This window comes from Mustela putorius, unplaced genomic scaffold, assembly GCF_011764305.1.
Source record: "Mustela putorius furo isolate JIRA1106 unplaced genomic scaffold, ASM1176430v1.1 tig00000228_pilon_pilon_pilon, whole genome shotgun sequence".
Lineage (NCBI taxonomy): Eukaryota > Metazoa > Chordata > Mammalia > Carnivora > Mustelidae > Mustela > Mustela putorius.
The window spans coordinates 25,414,573-25,436,150 of record NW_025421322.1 but is presented as its reverse complement, the minus strand read 5'-3'; the positions used below and the strand labels follow the sequence as shown (position 1 = coordinate 25,436,150).

Genomic DNA, 21,578 nt, shown 5'->3' with positions numbered 1-21,578 from the left:
CCTGGTCAAAAGACCAGGGAAGACTTTGTGGGGTTCAAGAGAGGCTCTTGCATAGAGACTAAGGAATTTTCTTACATACAACCCACACCACAATCTCACTAACAGAACTGAGTCATATTGAGCATTTACAGATAGGAGAGCCAAATAAAAGGGTTAACTTTGGAACTTGCCTTAAACTTCCCTATGACGCGGTCCCCATCGAGGCCATGGCCATCCTCTGTAGACTTGCCTCTGAGAAGCTCAAAGGTTTTCACCCAGTCTTCAAAATTGTTGAATTCACTCTCAAGATCACCATCATATATCTTTAGGGAGAAGAGAGAAGAGAATGCTCAGAGGAAGGAAGGCCCAGGATTGATTTAATGAGAAATGCCAAGAGTCTCCCAAACCAGCCTTGATATACACCCACTGGAAAAATCTATGAGGACCCTATTCACTTATTTTTGGCAAAATAAGGCATATAATTGACTCAGCATTCCTAGAACTAAGTACTACTCTGAAATTCATAACATCTTTTGGATAAACTTTGAAGTTCCAAAAAGTATAGCTAAACCAAAAATTTTAAAAATATATTATTAATAAGAGAAAGTTTTTTATAGTAAATTGATACCATTTGGTTATTGGATCCAGACTAAAATATTTTGAGGACATGCATATCAATAAATGTCCACTAAGCACCTCATGCTTAACACATATGAAATGATGAAATATTTGTTTTTATTATCATGCTTATAGACATGAATTCTCCACATGCGAAGTTATAACATGTGTACTTTAGAAATGCAAAATTGAATTGAGTTTTATGTCTGGTAATAGAATTAAATCACTTATGCAAATTTCCTATCAAAATTACTTATCTAAATTTCTTATATGTAATTTTCATATTCCCAATTTTCATATCCATAAATATGCCTCTACTAATAGCCTCTAACTAATGTTAAGATGGGTCTGATGGAGCTGACTTTAGTGACAATTAGAACTTCTGCTACTTGGGGGCATCTGGGTGGCTCAGTTAGTTAACCAGCCAACTCTTGATTTTGGCTCAGGTCATGATCTCAGGGTCCTGGGACGGAGCCCCACTTTGGGCTCCATGGTCAGTAGGGAGTCTTCTTGGGGATTCTCTACCCTTCTACCCCTCCCCCCATTCATGTGTCTCACTCTCTCTCAAATAAATAAATAAATGTTAAAAAAAAAAAGACCTCCTGCTATTTTGATAATATTTTGAGCATGATGATGTGAAGCTCTGAGAGGTGAGTCAGGGGGAACTCATCCACTGCAAATTACCTTGCTGGGTCCAGGCTAACCAATGCAAGTTATGCCCTTTCTTAATAGGAGGACATAGACAATAGAAAAGTAGCAAGCTCCATTTTCTTGGCTTACATGCTTGTTAAGGTTCTTTTCTCTGCATCAGCGATTATAATGAAGACAAAGTAAGTTAGTTCAGACAAAGGCATTACTAGGATTGACTGAAGCACAAACAGAACCTGCTTCCGTAGCTTCCCACCCCATCCGTGGCCAACATGGCGGTGTCCACACACCTGCAAGGTAGCCAGGTTGGGGATTTCATCTTCTTTGGATTTCTTCTTGAGCATCTTGTCCTTCTTCTTTGGCCCATCTATATTTACCACCACCTCATCTGGTTTCACCTCTGTGGATATTTAGTGGAAATTGTTAGACTTTTCAGTGCTGTTGAGATGAGAAGAAACAAAGTCAAGCTCCCTCTTTCCCTTTGCTCCTGCATATGTCAGGACTTTCATTTTCAAAAAGAAATAGTAACATGCTGCATGATGGAAGGAGATGCCACTCATGGAGCAATGAAGTAACAACAGATACCCAGGGCCAGACATTGTGCTGACCTGTCCTGGTGTAGGTAAGAATTCATTAAACTAGACACAGAGATGGAAAGAAGGAAGGGAGTTGCCCATTCATCCAACTGGCTAAGAACAGGCCCAAGATGGACAGACTCCAAAACTTGGAGTTACATTTCCTCTCAGATCTGCTTAGGGACTTGAGATTCATCTAGTTCGGCAACCTGAGGCTCAGCTATGTTAAGGGTCTTGCACCAATTCACAAATGTTATTAGAGAGATTACTTGGGAATTTTCCAGGAGCTGTCTCTAGGAAAACACTGTCTGAGACAGACCTTGGGCTCTGCTCTTTTCCAGAACATAAACTTGAACTAGCTAATCAACCTCTTTATACCTCTGTTTCGCGATCCGCAAAGTGAAGATACTGTTGCTAATGTCATGAGGCTGGTCTTGGGATTAAATTTGCCAATAAGGAGGGGTCTGAGGAACTGAGTGAGCCTAGTTCTGGTTCTCCTACTTCTTTGGTATCACCTGAAACAGCACTCACCACTTGCTGTCACTGTTGATTTTAGGTGAAAACCTACAGTTGGCCTGAATCCAGTCTGTGGTCATTTCAAATCCCTGGCCTCTTTCATTTGAATTTCTGCCAAGCCAGATCTACCTGATCCTCATAAACCAAGTTAGGAACCTAAAACCCGGGTCACCTCTATTAAACTTCACCATACTGGATCTGCCCATCATGCCAGCTTTCTCCTGCTTTTGTTCTTCTCTTACTACACCAAGACAGGAGCCAGAGTTCCAGCACTAACTGGGTTCAGAAGACCTGAGATCTGGTCCCAGTCCAGCTCAAATCATCTATGTGACCTTTTTAGAGTGTTGTCATGCTTGTGAACTTGTTCCTCATGTAGGAAATGAGGGAGTGGAGCACTAGTATGCCTCCTACTGCTTCCTTTTAATATTTTCTTGCCCCATTCTTAAATAACTTACCTGCATTGCCTCTTTTCTCCTTGGGATTGCTCTCCTTTTCCTTTGAGAAAAGAAGGAGATAAGATTATTGACCCTACCATGCCTCATTTATGAGTCCTGACAGCCAACAATTCCAATCCCATCATCTCAGCCTTCTGCATTCTCAGAGATGACATTTTAAAAGACTATGCAAACTGTGTCCAAGAAGCCTCTAAGCAAAGCCTCACTGATAGACTGGGGACCCGCCTGTAGCAAGATATCTTGCTATAGAATAGGCATCCCAAGGAAAGTACCAGCAAGCAGCAGATTTCCCTGCCCTCCATGCACAACCCCTCTCAGCCACTACCTCTCTTCCCTACTTTCCCATCTCCCTAGAACGTCACCCAATCAGCACCATGAGTTCTATCTGCTGGAACTCTGGATCATTGCACCCTGGATTGTTGGGTCTTTGGGTTGATACTAAGGTCTGGGGAGGTTAAATAGAGCAAGGGGAAAGGACTGAGCCCTCACTGGGAGTGGTAATGTCTGCTTTAGGAGGGAGTTTGGAGGCAGAGACTGCCATTTGGTGAAGAAACTATGGTCTTAACAAATGAAAGAATCAGAAGAGTTTCTATGCAATTAAGTGTGATACCACATGACTAATTTTCCTTTCTTTGTTTACTCAAGGATGAGAAGTTTTACCAAATTCAGTCACTGAGATTTTACCTGAATTTCTTTACCACTTTCCAGTGGTTCTCCAGTTTTGTAACTCAATCCCTTTCTTACTCTGTGTGCATGAGGCCCTGCTCCAGCAACCTGTTCATTATTTCTATTTGCAAAGGCCAACTCCTCTGCCTTCCCATATGAACTTAGAATCCTGCTGGAGACCTGGGGCCCTTTGATCTGGGTATCTCCAGGTGCACCTGAAGCCCCCATTGCTACATCCATCTATCCAGAGACCCACTTTCTCATGGGTGGATCTTTCAGATTCTGACAGAGGCCAGATCTCTAGAGGCCATGTTGGACTGAACATCCTTCCGGCATTTATAATAGAGTCTGTGTCCTAGGGTCCTCTCCAGCTAGCGGCTGAAGATTTTTCAATTCTGGAAACTTCCAGGCTTTGAATCTTTCTGCAGTTAACAGAACCCCACCTGAGTAGGGCCTAACTATAGTAGAACCTAGAAGGGGATAATATGGGATTGCAGGGGTGGGGGACAGTGCTGTGGAGGCTGCTGTGTTTTCTCATCCAATCCCTTGACTGTCACAGCCAGGAGACACTCTACCTTCTGTGCTTTCTTCACGGAGGCATAATATTTGGACCACCAGTCAATGACGTTTTCAGCAGATTCATCCGCTATGGTCCTCTTTCTCCTTTTGGTCGACCTTCGAGTAGGTTTCCTGGCATCCTGCCAAGGGATGAGGGACGGATTATCAGGGAGGCCTCAGGGATCTGTCTGCCGGTGACTGGCTGGTCTCCGGAGAAGGGAGCACCCAGGTCCCTTTGGAAGCAGATGAGGGTGTGAGCAGCTTTTGAAGCTGCAGCTCTCTATACCACCTCCACAAACAACACTTTAGCCATCGACCCATCCATTTGCTCATTTATTCAGCAAACATTTACTATTATTTAAAGACACAGATGTGAGGTGCTGTGCCTGACACTGGGGGTGTAAGGGGAATGAGAATCAATCCCCACGCTGGGGAAGTTTCGTTCAGTAGAGGAGACAGGCAGGAGGCATGATACAGTGTGCTATGGCAGAAAAGGCATTAGTGGACAAGCAATTAATATAAATTTTGTGATTCTCATTTTCCTCCACTGGGGACAATCCTATCTGGTTATGTCACTGTTGTGAGGATTAAGTGATATAATGTAGATAATTTCTTTTTAGCATTAATTTTTGATCTGAATGGGTGCAAGTCAATGACACCAATAACATAAGCAGGAGAGGGAGGGAGAGGAGAGGCTGTGATACATGAACATCAGAGAGGAGGAATTTGGGGAGATGACAGTGGTCCCATGACAGACTCATCATGTACTCATCATCTGTGTGCTCTCAGACATCTCTGGGAGCAGCTATAACAGTCCAGGTGCTCCGTCAAGAGCAAGGACTACGGAGATCTGTAAAGAATCATCTGTGACCTGGTGGGGCCCACAGCTTTATGGTGGCAACCACACTGAAGCTAGGAATTCTAACAGGAAGTGGCAGGTGTATGGCTGGTGAGATGCAGAGAAGTCCTTGAGGAGCCATAGAGGGTCACACTAAGAATAGATAAGATAGGAACAGCCTACAAGTATCCACTAATCTGCCTTACTCTGTGTTTTATTTCAGCTTTCACCATGTTCTGGGCAGGCAGTCCCTCAAGATTTTTAAAAAACTGACCTCTTCTTTATCAGTTGATACACCAGGATTTTGCACTGAAATTTAAGACTTAGAAAGATTCATCACGTTCATGCTTTATGGTTCTTTTTGTAATTGTCCATCTTGCCTTCCAGAATCCCAGCTAAAGATAAGAAGTTCCATTTCTCTTTAGATGCCACAGAACATGTCTTGTTGTTGTTGTTGTTGTCTTATTTGTCCTCATACAAAATAGATACTAATTATTTGTGGAACAGGTCTAGATAAAGAAACAGTTTTCTTTCCAAGCTAATGAATTGCAAAGTGTTTCTGTTCAATTGAATATGGCTGTCACAGTTGGCTAGAACTTGAATTTCATATACGTTGGCTTATCTGATTCTATAGCGATGCTGTGAAGTGGGTATCAGTATATTCATTCTACAGATGAGGAAACGGATGCTCAGAAATGAGAAGTTGCTTGGTCCCAGTCACAGAGCTGGTAGGTGGGAGGATTAATATCTAGAGCCTCCAGTGCAAAGCTTTGTAGATATGAAGAGAGGTTACATTCTGACCTTAGCTTTACCATCTTTGGGTGGCTCCTGGGCTACAGGTTTGGCTTCAGGCTCAAGCATAGGAGATGAGTCAGGGATCTCAACTACACTGCTTAGTTGAGTCTGGGAAGAGTCAGGTACCACTGTGGGAGGTGGCTCAACATCCACATAGATGTGATCTGTTGGTGGTTCCTGGGAGGAGCCAAGGGATCCAGAGGGCTCGGTGGCTATTGGCAAATCTGAAAGAGTTGAAATTGGAAGTACATCAGGTCAGGAAACTGGGCTGCAAAACAGGGTGGTCACTTCAGAGACCCAGTACTGGGCATCAGACAGATCTGGACTCAGATACGGCAAGTTCTTAATATCTCCGACAAAATGATGGTGAAGAAAACCCCATCTCACTAAGGGATAAGTGAGAGCATGATGTAAGCCTTCTAGTGCATAATCAGGAATCAATAAAAGCTTGTACTTATTATTGATCCTTCAGAGCCATTTTAAATTACTGTGGTCATAAGGAAAATGCGTATCAAGGTTTAGGGCATAGGTCCTCTGTGTGGATTAACTTTTCCCAATCCCAGTTAACTCAGGGAAACGTCGGAGGCTCCTGAGATCTGTGAGCTCCCAGCTGCAGGCTAGATTCTGGACACACGACCTCATGTGCTCACTGGGGATCAGGGGTAGGTTCCTGGACTTTGTGAAATTTCTAACTGGATTTTTGATCCAATGGAAAGGTAAAATCACTGTCCCTTCTTGCCAAGAGTCCTCTCCTCTCCATTTTGTGCGGCAGAAGCCCTTAGAAACATCTCTCAGCTGGGAGACCCCATGGGGTTTTCTGTCCCCAGTTGCGGACTTTGCAACAGCAAAGTTAACTCCATAAACACTTAATAGGCATCTACTCTGTGCTGGGCACAGAGATGGAGAGATAAGCAGGTCAGAATAGAAAGCTCAGAAATAGAGTAGAGCTATATGGCTACTTGATTTATGAAAAAGCTGGCAGCATAAAACAGTGGGGGATAATAAACTCTTTGGGGGGAAAAATGAGGTACTCTATGGAAAAAATGTAGCAGGATCCCTATCTTAAACCATCTACAAACACAGATGACTGTAGATCTAAATGTGAAAGTAAAAAACATAACACTAATAGAACAAAATGTGAAACAACATTTTTTGTGACCAAGAATTGAGAAACAGTTTTATAACAAAACTCTGAAAGAACAAACCATAAAGTCTGAAATTCAGATTGATATGATCACATTAAAATTAAAGATTTCTCTTCAGAGATGGGGATCACAGGGAGGTTAGCAGTTATCAGATTAGGAGAAGATATAATCTATAGGATATAGACGTCTAGAATATACAAAAAAGAAAATTTAAAAAAACACACATAGAACTTGAGCAAGGGATGTGAGTAGGCAAATCACAGAAGGGAAATCAAGGTGGCATAAGCATATGAAGAGATGTGTAAATTCAATAGTCATCAGAGACAACCAAGCTAAAATAAAAATGAGACACTACTTTATATAGGGAAAAGTGGCAAAAACCAAAACAAAACAAAACAAAAACTCAAAAAGTTGGGTAATAGTAGGAGGTATTGAGGAAAAAGAAAATGGTACTCCACACATAGTTAATGGTAGGAATGTAAACTGGTGTAGACTGGGGTAGACTGGGGTAAACCAGTGCAGCTCTCTAGAGCGCCCTCTAGTAGTACTCTGCAGAATTACATGTGCGTGTTCTCTGGGAGCCAGTAATCTCACTCCTGGGTGTATATTACAAAGAAAATTCCATGCAGAATCCTCCCTTGGGCAGCGCTCACAAGGATATTCATAACAGCATCATTTGTGGAAGTGGGGAGGACAGCCTAGGAATACAGCATGAGGGGAAAGGAAAAGCAAAGTGGGGTAGATCTAAAGGTGGTTACCTTTAGATTGCACACAGCAATTTGGATAGATCTTAAGCGTAGCTTTGAGCACAAGAGTAGGAAACCAAATGAAGATTATAGCATCATATATATGTCATTTAAACAGATTGAATTTTACAAAGAGAGACAGTGTGGGCCCTGTAGTGGCTAAGGGGAAGAAGTAGGGATGGGGAGTAAGGAACAGGAGGGCAGTCAGTATGAGAAAGAAGCCTTGACCAGACCAGAGATGACTACACAGCATGAACAGAGAAGTGCAGTTAACTCCACTCTGTTCCTGAGATCCAAAAGGGAACAAATCAAAATAACATCAAACAAAGAAAAACATCAGCAAGTAGAGGCGGAAGGAAGCTGGAGTCATATTCATGGAAGCCTTCTTAGAGGAGCTGACCCTAATGTCAGTCTTAGAGTCAGAATCCAGCAGCTCAAGAAGCTGAAGGGGTTGCAGGAGAAATTCTTCAGGAAGCTCCACTTGACCATGGGGCACCCTCTTCCTGTGGGTTCCCCTAGCAGGCCCTGCAGGCACGACAGCTTTGTAGTCTGAAGCTCCAGAATCTAGAAGGGGCTTCCTACCTTGCTCGACTTGGGTTCCAACCACCTGGCAGGTGAGGACCAGGGGCTCCTTGGATTTGCACAAAAACTGCTTCAAGCAGTTGATGGTGTAGGTGCCCACCAGGGTGCTCCTCCCGAAAGCTCGCCAGTCCACCACACAGATGCTCAGGGGCGGGTGCAGAAGCTCATTCTCAGGCAGCTCCTGGGAAGAGAGGCAAGGGTGAAAAGGGGAGTGCTGCCTGGGCTGAACCCAACTGCTGGTACCCTGCTGACCTCTTTAGGGACAGGAGCAAAGCAAGCCAGGTTCCCATCCTCCCTCTGTCCCTGCCTTGTCATTCTGTCCCTCCAGGTCACCCCTGCAGTTGACCAGAAGTCTGGGGCATTGCCTTCCAAGCCAGGGAATAAGTAGCTATAATATGAGGCATGACACTAATAAGTCATCCTACGTGTAAATTGCAAAAATCATAGACTGCCTATTCAACTGAACACTGTCCAAGTCCAAGACAGAAAATAGATGAAAGTGGATACATTAAAAATGGAGCTGAGGGTAAGGGGCCAGTATCTTCCCTCTCATGTTCCCTGGTGGCCCCAGAGACTCAACAATGCCCAGTGTAACAGGTTTGCGAACATCATACACATTCTTTAATTCCACTTTCTGCTAATTTAGGAGATGTATCCATTGGAACTGACAGCGTTGCATAAAGCAAGCTTTCTTCAGTTAGTTCCAGATCAGAACACAAAAATGTGTGTTGAAATATTAAAATAAACAGAAGCTCAGGTGTCAAAAAAAATCACTTTAGAAACATAAGGTTGCATGTAAGCCACTGACATGCTACATATAAATAATTTTTTAAAAAATCTAATCACTAAAGTAAGTTTCATTTTAGGTCAGTGGTTCACAAACTTTAGCATGCATCAGAATCACCTGAAGGTCTTGTTAAGCCAGAGGGGTCTGGGCCCCAACACCTAGCAGTTTCTGATTTGGCAAAACTGGGGCAGAGCCTGAGAATCTGCATTTCTAACAAGTTCCCAGAAGAAGCTAATGCTGATGAATTGGGGGCCAAACTTTGGGAACCTTTGTCCACTTGCTTTGATTTACAGAACCTTTAAAAACAAGACAACCCAACAGCAATAACAAAAGTCTGTTTTATCCCATTCTTAGATTCTCACTTTTCACCCAATTACACTGTTCTTTGTTGTAGATAGGGGACACCCAAAACTCAAAAGCATCTCCCCAAGCCAAGTGAATGAGGGAGGGCATCTCATCTGTGGAAATGAAGGGGATGAGTGGACAGGAGAAGCAGAGTCTGTACCACTTCAAAAGCATCTGCCTGGACACTGAAGTTCGGGTTGTTCTTGTAGCTCTGGATCACACAAGACTTGACTCCTCGTCCTCCACACTCGATGAGGACCTGAGGGCGATCCACGGAGAGTAGCTGCACCTTCTTCATTTCTCGAACTCCCCAGAAGAGAACCTGATGAAAGGACCAGCAGAGCGTGATCACTCAGAGACCCAGGGAGCAGCAGACATGCGGGCCCTGGTGTGGGTGTGGCAAGTCAAATGTGCTGCCAGGGAGCTAAAGAATGTTCTTCTGGGATGGGACCATGCAACTCCCTGAGGGCCCCGTCCTATCAGCTATGCCTAAATTCCACCCTGCAACCCCCTCAGACAATGCAGGCAGGTATGGCAGTGTACCATTGCCCTTAGCCCCAAAGAATAACTCAGTCCTCGCCTGCACCATACCTCTACTCGGTATTTACTCAGCACTGGCCGAATGTTGGCAGGAACTGGGTAGATCTGAGCGACATCTGGTGGGTCAATGGGAGGGAGCCCTTGCAGCCCAGATGAAGGGACCTACCAAACAGAACAAGTGCTCATTAGAAGGTGGGGGAGAGGCAAGGAAGACCAGTGCCGCCAAGCAACCACCTCATCCATAGGACATCCACTTAACAAAACTAATGTTTCCAGCTTAAATTATAGCTAAGACAGTGCATTTTACCACACTTAATGATTTATTCATTGACAAATATTGATTCACTGATACATTCACAAGGGTAACCAACACTTAGTGAGCACTTACAATGTACCACAAAGTTAATAGCTTAATAAGCTTTCAGTAAGCTCACAATACAGAGGAGAAGAAAAGACAAGCGGGTCCTCACAAGCTGAGGACTGGAATGACAGCAGAAGCATGGAGAAGGGCTCTGATCTGGTTCTGAGCTCTGAGGCTTAGCTACACCCCCATTACTCACTACAACAAAAGAGATTTGCATTTATTTTTTAAAAGATTTTTTAAAATTTATTTGAGTCAGAGAAAACATGAGTAGGATGGGGGGTAGGAGCTGAGGGCAATGGACAAGCAGACTCCATGCTGAGCACAGAGTCCAATGCAGAGCTCAATCCCAGGACCCTGGGATCATGACCTGAACTGAAGACAGACGCTTAACTGACTGAGCCACCCAGGTGCCCCAAGAGATTTGTGTTTATTCAAATAGAGATTACATTTTCATTAGTGAAACAGAAACAAAGTCTTTAGAAGACAGACCTCCAGAATGAAAAGATATCATTTTCTGTGCATTTGGAAGACACAGAAACAGCAGGAGGATAATTCCTGTGCCTCACTGAAATCTCATACAAAGGGTTTGGCAAGTCTACAAAGGCCACCCCACACTGCCTTCAAGGCCTGGCTCACTGTGCACATCTTCCAAAAAGCTGTCCCTGATTTGACCCCAATCACTGTAGTGGTTCTCCTACACTTCGGTCCCTGGAATGTAGTGTGTCCTCTCTTGGAAGCTTGATGCAGAAATTAGGGGTCTGAGCCCAGAAACCAGGCCCCAATGTGTGACTCTGTATGAGTCCCTTCCCCACTTTGGGCCCCAAATATTGGGCCAGATGACCTCTCAAGCCCCTTGAGAGCAAGATGCACTGGGCACGTCTGTCTGACTTAACCAGGAGGAAGCTCTGTTTACTTCATTCATTCTCTAAGCCCCTCAAGCAGTTTTCCAGTCCAGTGGATTCTTTATAAATGTTTATTGGCTGACTGACACATTAGCTCCATATGCTCAAAAAAAGCTTAATTGCTCCTCAAAACAGGCAAAGCACAAACATATCACCATTTCATTTTCACAAACATCTTCTAGCAGGCAATGACAGATGCGGTTAAGCTAATTACAGAAAAGCTCAGACAAAGAAGACAGCAGATGCTTTGAACACCAAAGAGCTGAAGACAATGAAGATGCAGAACCAGATCAGATAAAGGCTCTGGAAACCAAGAGGACACGCGCTCAGTACTGCCCTGCCTGAGCAATTCAGTTTGCCAAACCTCACCTCCCTGAGAAAGCTAACTGCTCCTCTAGCTCTGGAGGGAAATCCACAAAACAGCTATGGTCATGGCACAGATTGGTGCCCTTGGTTGGACTTTTATAAAAGTACCACATATTTCTTCATTCTGGGGCCACCAGGAAATGTCCTGAAGAAACTTTGTCCCATGGTGCCTGACAGATGCCATTGAACTCAACTCAGGCCCTGAAGGGCTCTGTGTCGTGGTGGAGGCTGAATGATTGCTCCCAGCCAAGAGTAGACATTTACACAGGGAAATGGGTCAGCTGCTAGCTTACAGATCTGCCTGGGGTGTAGTTACTTGGCACACGGACCAGAAGAAGATAAAGAACAGTTACAAAGGCAGGAGGGTGAGAATCAGAGGTGGGTCAAATAGGTTGGTCCAAAAGCCAATTGCTCTAAAATCCCAGTGGAGACAATAGATCAGGACCTCAAAGGAGGTCCAGATGCAGGGCCAGGATGAGGACCTAGGGTACAAAATTTAGAGAGGTGCCACTCTCAGGGTCATGCATGACTCTACTCCCATGCCTGCTCATCTGAAAATTTACTAATGCTCAGAAGTCTTTTGCATCCTCTGTGTCCCTAAGCCCATCACTTACATTTGTGTTACCCCTCTTCTTTGGTGCCATGGGTAGCACAACCCAGGGCTCCATTGCTTGCTAGTTGAAAATTTGCTCAGTGTCTCTGAGTCTCAGTTCTGTCATTTGTAAAGTGAAGATCAAGATATCTAATTCATAGGCTGCTGTGAAGAATGGCCGAGACAGTATGCAAGTCACCTGGCACACTTTCTAGCACATGTAAGTTCCCTAGGAGTAAGTGTCTACTGGAGGCAGAAAGGTAGAAACTCCACTTCTCGCCATCTTGGATTCAGGTGAGCTAAGATTGCTAGTGCCCCAAACTACCTCAGAAGCAAATTTAAATCCTCTCACAAGGAAAACATTACCACCCTACGTTCATATTTTGTCTACATATTTTTGTGAATGAGCGAGACATGTTTGAAAATACTGTATTGAGAGTCTACTATGTGTGTCTATTATTGTTGGCTTCCATGTGTGACATGGAGATGAATCTCACACCCCACTTCCAATCCATCAGCCAATCCTGTGGACTCTACCAGAATACTTTTCCTTGGCTACACTCTTGATCCAAGTTCCAGTTCTCCAATCTGGATTACCTGAAAAGCCTCCCAGTTGACTTCCTTGTATCCCCTTTGTTTCTCCCCTTGGGCTCCTTTAGTGTATACCCAATATATCATCCATGATTTTCAACATAAGTCAGACATTAGGCTCAAAATCTTCTCTTGACTTCTCATCTTTTATAGAATAAAAGCCAAACTCCTTACAGTGCCCCACATAATCTTTTTTCCTCTGACTCAATCTATACTATGCTCTCGACACACTGGTGTCCTTGCTGGTCCTTGAACACGCTAGGCATACCCAGGCCTCAGGGCCTGGAATTTGCTACTCCTACTGCATCGAAAGCTCTGTGCCCAGATACCAGCACGGTCAACTCACTTCTTCCCTTCTGGTCTTGACTTCAATACCACTTTATCAGTGAGGCCTCCCTCAAATGTCGACCTGCCCCCTCCCCCAACACACACATATCCACTCCACATTTCACCTTTTCTTCTTAGAGTGTATCACACCCCTGTTCCATTATAATTTACATAGTAAACTCTGATCTTCTCCTCATTAGAATATAAGTTTCAGGAGGGTGGGAAGTTTTGCCTGTTTTATTTACTGATGAATTCTTTTTATTTTTTAAAAGATTTTATTTATTTTTTTTATTTGAGAGAGAGAGCACTAGTGGGTGGGAGGGGTAGAAGGAGAAGCAGGCTTCCCGCTGAGTAGGGAGCCTGCCTCGGGGCTTGATCCCAAGACTCCAGGATTGTGAGCAAGCCGGAGGCAGATGTTTAACTGATTGAGCCACCCAGGCACCCCTCACTGATGAATTCTTAAGAATATGCCTGACACAGTGTACACTCAATGATATTTGTTTGACTGCATGAGTGAATGAGTGAAATAGTCCCACCTTAAAAAAACTGCCTTCAAAAATCTTCCCTGCTGCCATATTTCTCTTCAGGAGCCTTGCATTGGCCTCTTTCCTGGTCTTCTAGCTTCTTACCCTTTTCTTGTTCACGTCATCCCTCCACATTCCTTCCAGAAGACAAGCCGGCCCACTCCACTCTCCTCCTCTTCTTACCCTGCTTCTTACCTCCAGAAACATTCCTCTGCACCAGTACTAGGCAGAGAGAGGGCCCGCTGGCTTGGGTACGAAAGGGAAGAGGAGACAATGCATTCTGTCTGGACACAGAAGAGTGGAGTTACTAAATCCTTCTGAGACAGAGAAGCATTTCAGTAATGGAGGTGGAGAGGCTGAAGCAAATCAGACACAGATGAAAACTGAGAGCAGCTGGTGACAAATGAAGGCATTTTCCAGGTCTTGTCTTCTCAGCACGTAAAAGATCCACATACTAAGATTGTCACGCTGATGATCAAATTACTTTTTGAACAAGCAATCAAATGAGAAGTCCTAATGAAACCCTAATGAATTCTATCTCCTGGGCTGCTCACTTCTGACAATTAACGCTGCTGTCAGGAAGATCTCTGGGTACCCTAAGCAGTGAGGGGGGAGGAGGGACACTCAGCATGGAGGGTGGGGGGAGGGCGTGCTCTCAGCAATGGAGGGAGGAGGTCAGGGGAGACCGTCAGTGTAGAAGGAAAGAGGGAGAGAGAGGAGGGGGGTCCCTCAGTATGAAGGGAGTGGGGTGGGGTACTCTCAGCTTAAAGGGAGGAAGGAGGATCCTTAGGTTGAAGGGAGGGAGGGGTACCCTCAGCAGTGGATTGGGGGTGAGGGGGCACCCTCAGCGTGGAGGGAGAGAAGACCATGGAATCCAGAGAGCCATCCCTTAGGAAGCCTGTAGGCACCAGTCACCCAGCCCCTCACTGCGGGACTAGGGGACTCAGGATCAGAGGGGGCAGGCAGCTTCCTGTGGCTAAAGAGCAGCTGATTGAATCCCAGTCAGTCAGCCCTGAGCCCCAGCTTCCTGACGCGTGAAACGGGAGCCTTGCCCTAGACGTAGTTTTCCCAACCAGCAGTTCTTCTACCACATTGATCATCTGTACTATTACCCAGCGAACATTTTCATCAGGTATCGTTTTGTTTTTAAAAAGGGAACTATGGGGACGCCTGGGTGGCTCAGTTGGTTAAGCAGCTGCCTTCGGCTCAGGTCATGATCCCAGCGTCCTGGGATCGAGTCCCGCATCGGGCTCCTTGCTCGGCAGGGAGCCTGCTTCTCCCTCTGCCTCTGCCTGCCATTCTGTCCGCCTGTACTCGCTCTCTCCCTCTCTCTCTGACAAATAAATAAAATCTTTAAAAAAAAAAAAAGGGGGGGGGGGAACTATGTTGCCAAGTAAAGGAGGATCACTTGCCAGAAATGAAAAGCAACTTTAGAAAGAAGACCACTGAAAAGCAAATTGGATTATAGAAGGTGAAGCATTTCTTAAGCTTTCTTTGCCCTATCTTTGGACTGGTGTTCCAAGAAGCACACTTTGGGGAAAGGTTCCTATTCTCGATATTGACCTTCTTTAAAGGCACTCTCAGATTCCCTGCCCCTTTACACTTGCCAGCCTCTCAGCCATCAGGGGAATCGATCAGTATAGCTGGACTCTGGGCCCTGGCCTGCCATGTTAAGCAAGTCATTACTTCTCTGTTACCCGTTCAGTTTCTTCACCTTTAATAATAGGTTGGGCCAGACATTTTGCTCTAATACTCTATGGCATACTGCCACTGCTAATAACATAGGTAGTATTTGTTGACTGTCTATTCCATGGCAGGCACTTTCGGTAGACTGATCTCATCCCCGTTTGGCAGGTGAAACAGAGATTAGGTAGCTCCTGCAAGGTCACACACTGTAAGTCTGTAAGTGGTGGAAATGAGATCCACACCCATGAGTTCTGACTCTGTCACCTTCCTCTCCCTCCTTCCTATGTGTCAGGAGTGCTTGCCTTCTAGTTTCTCTACCAAGTGAATTTTTTTAAAATGGGGTATCTGAGAAACAGGCTTACCTGGAGAGAGGAATTGATTGGACCCAAACATAAAGTGCCTCCTGCCTCAGTGAACGCAGTGGTCTCTGATGCAGACCCTACCTTGGTCACCTCTTTTCCCACGTCCATGTCCCATTTGGTTTTCTACTGGACAGTCAGAGAGTCTCTGTTTCCCTCCCCAGTATCCTGTCTCTGCTTTCTAGAAAAGTCTTCTGAGGCATACGTTCAGAAATTCCCCTGTGTCTTAATGGGACCGATTAAGAGCTCCCCATCTTCAGGAAATTGCGTGATGCAGTGTAAGAAGCAAACGGCATTAAAGGTCTCAGTTCAGCTCTGAGCTGCAGGGTGAGGTAGGTCAGTCAACTGCACCAAACCTTGGTTTACAATCTGGAAAATGGGAATCATTTTGAGGGAGGTCTGTGTGATGAAAGTTATGTGAGCCAGCAAGCGTCATGCGTGGCATGTGCCACAAGTTTGCTCCCTTCTTCCCCCATAGCTTCTCACGGCCTGTGTGAGCTCCAGGACATGCACACAGGGCTGCTCAGGCACTGCTGACCAAACCCACAAGCTCTTTCATCCTGGGGCTCTGTCCTACAGCACAGGGGCTCTAGAAATAGCCTGTGTCACCTGAACTCTGAAGTGGCAGTTCCCAGATCCCGAGAAGGAGACATCTCCAGACCCAGGGCAGCAGGCAGCGACCGAGTACAGCTCATAGAGTGTACTTCCAGCGAGGCCGCATCTCTGGCCAGGAAGACGAGGTGGATTCTAATGCGGATGACACTTCCGGTCTGCTTACCTGTAGCAGTTCGAACACAGCAAGGAGGTCCCCTCCGGAGAGGCTCCCACAAAAGATGGGGTGATAGGAGAGCCTGGGTGGCTCATAGTCCTGGTCAGCCAGATGTACAACAGGAGCAACCACGGTGGCACCCAAATATTCTGGCTTCCCCTAGGGCAGAGAAGAAAGGAATTTGTCCCTGATGGTTACCTACCTTGTACTGACCTGCGTCAGTGCACTTTTAAAAGTAATCGCGACAAAACTGTCCGCTTCAGCGTCTCCCTCTTGTTGCTAACTCCCTCTCTTCTTCGGCCAAGCACCTTTATCCTGACCAAGGCAGGGCGTGGAGGGGGCGTGCAGAGGAATGCCTGTGGGCTCCCAAGGAAAACTTCCAGGCCCAAGGCTTTTAGGGGTTATCTCTTTTCTCAACATACAGAGCTCAATGGAATTTAGTTAAAATAATCCTCTAGGGTAGACTTGAAGGAAAAAAGAAGAAAAAAGGTGGCACTAAACATTCCAAAAGCTCTCCGGGCCAGGAGACCATTGGATCAGGGAACACAAAAGCCTTGGAGTCCAGGCAAACCGGTGTCCATGCTCCCAGATCTGCTGCCTTCTAGCTCTATGGCCTTGGGCCATTGACTCAACTTTTTTGAGCCTCATGTCTTAAAAGGGATTCAAAATAATGCCTGTTACTGGGGCCATGGGGATGGACTTAATGATGTATGTGCTTTTGCACAGCGACTGGTGTACAGTGAGCGCTCAATACATGGTAATATGATGATGATGGTGATGATGAAGGTCAGTATAGTCAAGTGATTTTTCTTGGTAATAAAAGAGGCCATTGAAATATTTTTGTATGTACATATGCATATGGGCCTCTAGTTTCCTTCAGAACTATGGGAGACCACCTTCTCCTGCACTCCCCACACCTGCCCCCGGAGCATGGGGCTGCCTTCCTCCAGGAGCCGCATGGGGCTGGAGCATGGGGCAGCCTCCCCCTTTATCTCAGGAATGGCAGCATTGCCTGTTTTACTCCCTGCTGTGTCCCCCAGCCCAGGGCAGGTACTCATTACATTTTATGGAGTGAAAGCTGTTGGATTAATGACTTCCAAAGTACAAGGACAGCGCCCACAGTCAGCGGCTGGCAGGGTTTTGCAGCTGCCTTGCTTCATTGCCTTGGGACTCAAACCAGCACTTGCGTTCCTGGCTGTAGACAAAACCTTGGTTGAGGTGGAATGGGGTTTCGTTTCAACAAATGATTATTTGGTGATTTTATGATTGTTTTAGAGGATTAGCTTGACTTTAAAACAAAGCCTGCCTGCTGGTATCCGCTGGTGGGGTCAGAACTATCCCTCCCAGGATAGACATGATGCTATCCTGGGTGCGAGTGGTCTGCTGTCTAACTATTTCGTCCATGATCTTAGTCAGGAATAATTAAGTAAAATTGCCCTGGGCACATAAGAGTATAAACTTAAACCCGAGCTAATTTGCCGAATATAAACTCATTGCTTAGAGAGGCAGCAGGTCCTAATGAGGGTTACAAGCCACTGGATAATGAGAGAAAGTTCTAGACCGGAGCCATATTCCGGCACAGTCAGAGTGTAATCATCTGATTACCACCTCAGGGCTGTGGGCCTGGCCTAGCTGCAGCCCTCAGGGGTAAACAGAACCTTAAGCGTGCCTACATGTATCTCTCCAGGAAGAAAATACAAAGCTTCCATGTATTTTTTTTTTTTCTCTCCTACATTTCCTTTTGGTTTTGACCTGAGAATGTAGGCTTGTTTTCCTGGGAAGGGTCTGGCTCGGGTGGGGCCCAGGAGGGCAGTCAGTAGAATGAGGATCAGGAGGAGGTCTGAAAACAAAGAGAAACCCATGTAGTACAGCAGGTGGTTTAGGAGTTTGCCAAAATGCTTGATTATTGTTACTGGTTTTCAAATACAAAAATATTTAGAGTGGGAATCATTTTGTTAGCAACACAATTTAAAGTTATTTATTTTGTGGCTGTCTCTACAGAAAATCTATATGTACAACTGTAGAACTCGTAGTTATGTACAATTTATAACTCTGATTTATAGCTGGAGGAACAGGGTGCAGAGAGAGTGACATGGAAAAGCAGGATGAGTATGTCTAAATGGATAGAGCCATGCCAGCTACTCCCCGTGTACAAGAAAGGAGGGACACAGGAGGTGAGGTTCAAGTTCTGGCTCTGCCTAGAGCTACCTATGACCTTGAACAAGGCATTTGACTTCCCTGGGTCGCTGGTTCCTTCCCCAGGAAACAAGAGAGCATGCTGTCCAAGACCCCTGCTCCTCTTCTACAATTCTCACATCTTCATTTCCTTCTGACCTTGAATCACGGTCAGAGCTGCCAGCATGTTTGAAGAGGTGAGGAGGATTTAGGAAGCCTTCTTGGAACAACTATTGTGTTTAATATATTTGTGCTTCTGCAACCTCCCATGGGGGGGCAGACATCAAAGAAAATAAATAAGACTTTGCCTTTTTATCTTAGACTTATTTAATGTAAAAAAGAAGGAAAAAAGTAAAATCCAAAAGAAGAAGGAGGAGGTTTATCTTTGTAATTAAACAATAAAAAAGTCCTCCCGTAAGATTTTGAATGTACGTAGTATGGAATACAGACAACTTGGAGAGGAAAAGTTTTGGTTAACATCATAACAGACATGGGCTTGGCAGCAAAACCGAGAGAAAAAAAGACCCAGCTACAAGGGCTGAATTGGTGATGATACCTCCAGGCAAGGGAGGTCAATAAACATCTCCAGGTTTCAAGAGGCCTGGACTTTTTTTTCTTTTTTAAGATTTTATTTATTTATTTATTTATTTGAGAGAGAATGAGAGACAGAGAGAGAGAGAGAGAACGTGTACAAGTGGAGGGAGCGGTAGAGGGAGGAGCAGACTTCAAACTGAGCAGGGAGCCTGGACACGGGGCTGGATCCCAACACCTTCAGATCATGACCTGAACCAAAGGCAGATGCTCAACCTACAGAGCCACCCAGGTCCCTGCGGCCTGGACACTCTTAGTGAGCATTTTTACTGAGCGGCAATAGGACAGGGCCGGAGGATGAGCACAACCGCAGGGGACGTCACACCAGTATGCTGTTCCTGAAGAAGTGTGTGCAGACTGAAGTTGTGAGACCCGCATCCTATCCTGTTCCCATTTCAAATCATTGTTTTCCGAGGTCAGAACGGCATCTGGGCACCGGTCAGGTCCTGAGCAGTCCCAGGCTGGTTAGACAAAGTACATCAGTGGACTGTGGCCCAGTGGGCACCACCTGCGGCACTCACCACCGCGTCGCTGTCATAGAGCTCCACCACCACCGAAGGTGGGGACTCTGCCAGTTCTTTCTGGTCTCCGTGCAGCACCAGGTTGTTGAACAGCAGCATCTGGTTCCAGGTGGGTGACAGGGTCTGGGAAATGACCTAGAAGGTGGGGCCGAAAGAAAAGCAAAAGATTATTAAATAGGGCTGGAGGCGGGCGGGTGGGGGGGTGCCTTCATGCCACAGTTCCTGGTGGAGGGCAAAGAGAAGATTCCTCGTTCAGCTCCTTAACATCCAGGCCACAACACAGACCGATGTACTGCCGCTGTGTGCTAGACACGAGGGGGTGCAGAATCCTTGTCCCGTAGCGCTTCGAGCTCATGAGTAGAGCCCTTGTAATGATTGACACTTTATTTGTGTCCATAATTTCAACTCAAGCCTCCCGGCAGTGCAGTGCTGGTAACCCACGCTACCCTCCATTGAGCATTACGTGCCAGTTGTTGCCCCGGGATGCACCGTCTCATCCAGACTTCACAGCCACTCTGGGAGGTGGACGGTTATCTGCTCACATCTTCTAGATCAGGAAACCAGGGCTCACTTTGTTCGGAGTCAGCAAGTGGCAGAACTAGGATTTTACCTGCATCCTCTGGCACCGAAGCCCAGGCTGCTAACCTCATCCAACCTCACCACGTAGATGTGAATACTCTTTCCATTTTATGGAAATGCACATCGGGGGTGAGGAAGATCTAATGATTACTCGCTTATTTTATGAACAAATAAAATTTTGTCATCAAGTACTCAAAAGTAGGGTTTACCTCTACTATTCTTTCTCTGGCATTCCACTCTACTGTACATATTTATTTGACTGTGTAGAACTAACCAGAGTCTTCAAAATAACCTTCACCATTTTGCATGACATCTTTTTTCTGAGAGAGCAAACTGGCATTGGTAATTGACTGTGTCCATCCTACAGATGGAGAAACCAAAGAACAGCGGACAACTGTCTGCATCATTGGTTAAGAACCTGGATGGTCAAAATTAACAGGATGAGAAACAAGTGTTGGAGAGGATGTGGAGAAAGGGGAACCCTCTTACACTGTTGGTGGGAATGCAAGTTGGTGCAGCCACTTTGGAAAACAGTGTGGAGATTCCTTAAGAAATTAAAAATAGAGCTTCCCTATGACCCGGCAATGGCACTACTGGGTATTTACCCCAAAGATACAGATTTGGTGAAAAGACAGGCCATATGTACCACAATGTTCATAGCAGCAATGGCCACAGTCGCCAAACTGTGGAAAGAGCCAAGATGTCCTTTCAACAGATAAATGGATAAAGAAGTTAATGGTCCATATATACAATGGAATATTATGCCTCTGTCAGAAAGGATGAATACCCAGCTTTTGTATCAGCATGGATGGGACTGGAAGAGATTATGCTGAGTGAAATAAGTCAAGCAGAGAGAGTCAATTATCCTGTGATTTCACTTACTTGTGGAGCGTAAGGAATAACATGGAGGACATCCGGAGAAGGAAAGGAAAAGTGAGTTGGGGGATATCAGAGGGAGAGACAAAGCATGAGAAACTGTGGACTTTGAGAAACAAACTGAGGGTTTTGGAGGGGAGGGGGATGGGTGAGCCTGGTGGTGGATATCCAGGAGGGCATGTACTGCATGGAGCACTGGGTGTGGTGCATAAACAATGAGTCTTGGAACACTGACATCTTTCCGATCATGCTGTCACTTTAGAGAGGACTGGCTGCAAGACCAGCCCTGCTCAGACCGCTCCCTCTGAACGCCGGGGTTGGGGGGTCAGTTCAGGCAGGTGCTACCAGGTGAACGGTGGAGCTCAGATAGGACTACAGGGGCTCCAGGCTCAGTTTCTCCATCAAGAAGAGTGCAGTGTGGGACATGTCACACACACACACTCTGAGGCAGCACAACACTGAAGCAGAGGGAAACCAGAACCATTGCTTACCAAAATAGAAACAGAGTGGTTAAGCAAAGTGGGATCGGAACTGCACCAATGTGGGTTTCCATCTTGGCTCTA

The 21,578-nt window shown here is 45.6% G+C and overlaps 1 protein-coding gene across 1 annotated transcript in view; it reads right to left on the bottom strand.

Moving 5' to 3' along the window:
• The window catches only part of FER1L6 (fer-1 like family member 6), a 111,688-nt gene that overhangs the window by 35,455 nt on the left and 54,655 nt on the right, over positions 1–21,578 (bottom strand). The window contains exons 20-29 of the mRNA XM_004743522.3: positions 19,561–19,695; positions 16,283–16,432; positions 9,845–9,955; positions 9,414–9,575; positions 8,122–8,302; positions 5,655–5,872; positions 4,033–4,155; positions 2,792–2,831; positions 1,536–1,645; positions 171–302 (exon numbers count right to left, since the gene is read on the bottom strand). Coding sequence (XP_004743579.3) covers positions 171–302; positions 1,536–1,645; positions 2,792–2,831; positions 4,033–4,155; positions 5,655–5,872; positions 8,122–8,302; positions 9,414–9,575; positions 9,845–9,955; positions 16,283–16,432; positions 19,561–19,695 — 1,362 coding nt within the window. The remainder of the gene's footprint in view (positions 1–170; positions 303–1,535; positions 1,646–2,791; positions 2,832–4,032; positions 4,156–5,654; positions 5,873–8,121; positions 8,303–9,413; positions 9,576–9,844; positions 9,956–16,282; positions 16,433–19,560; positions 19,696–21,578) is intronic.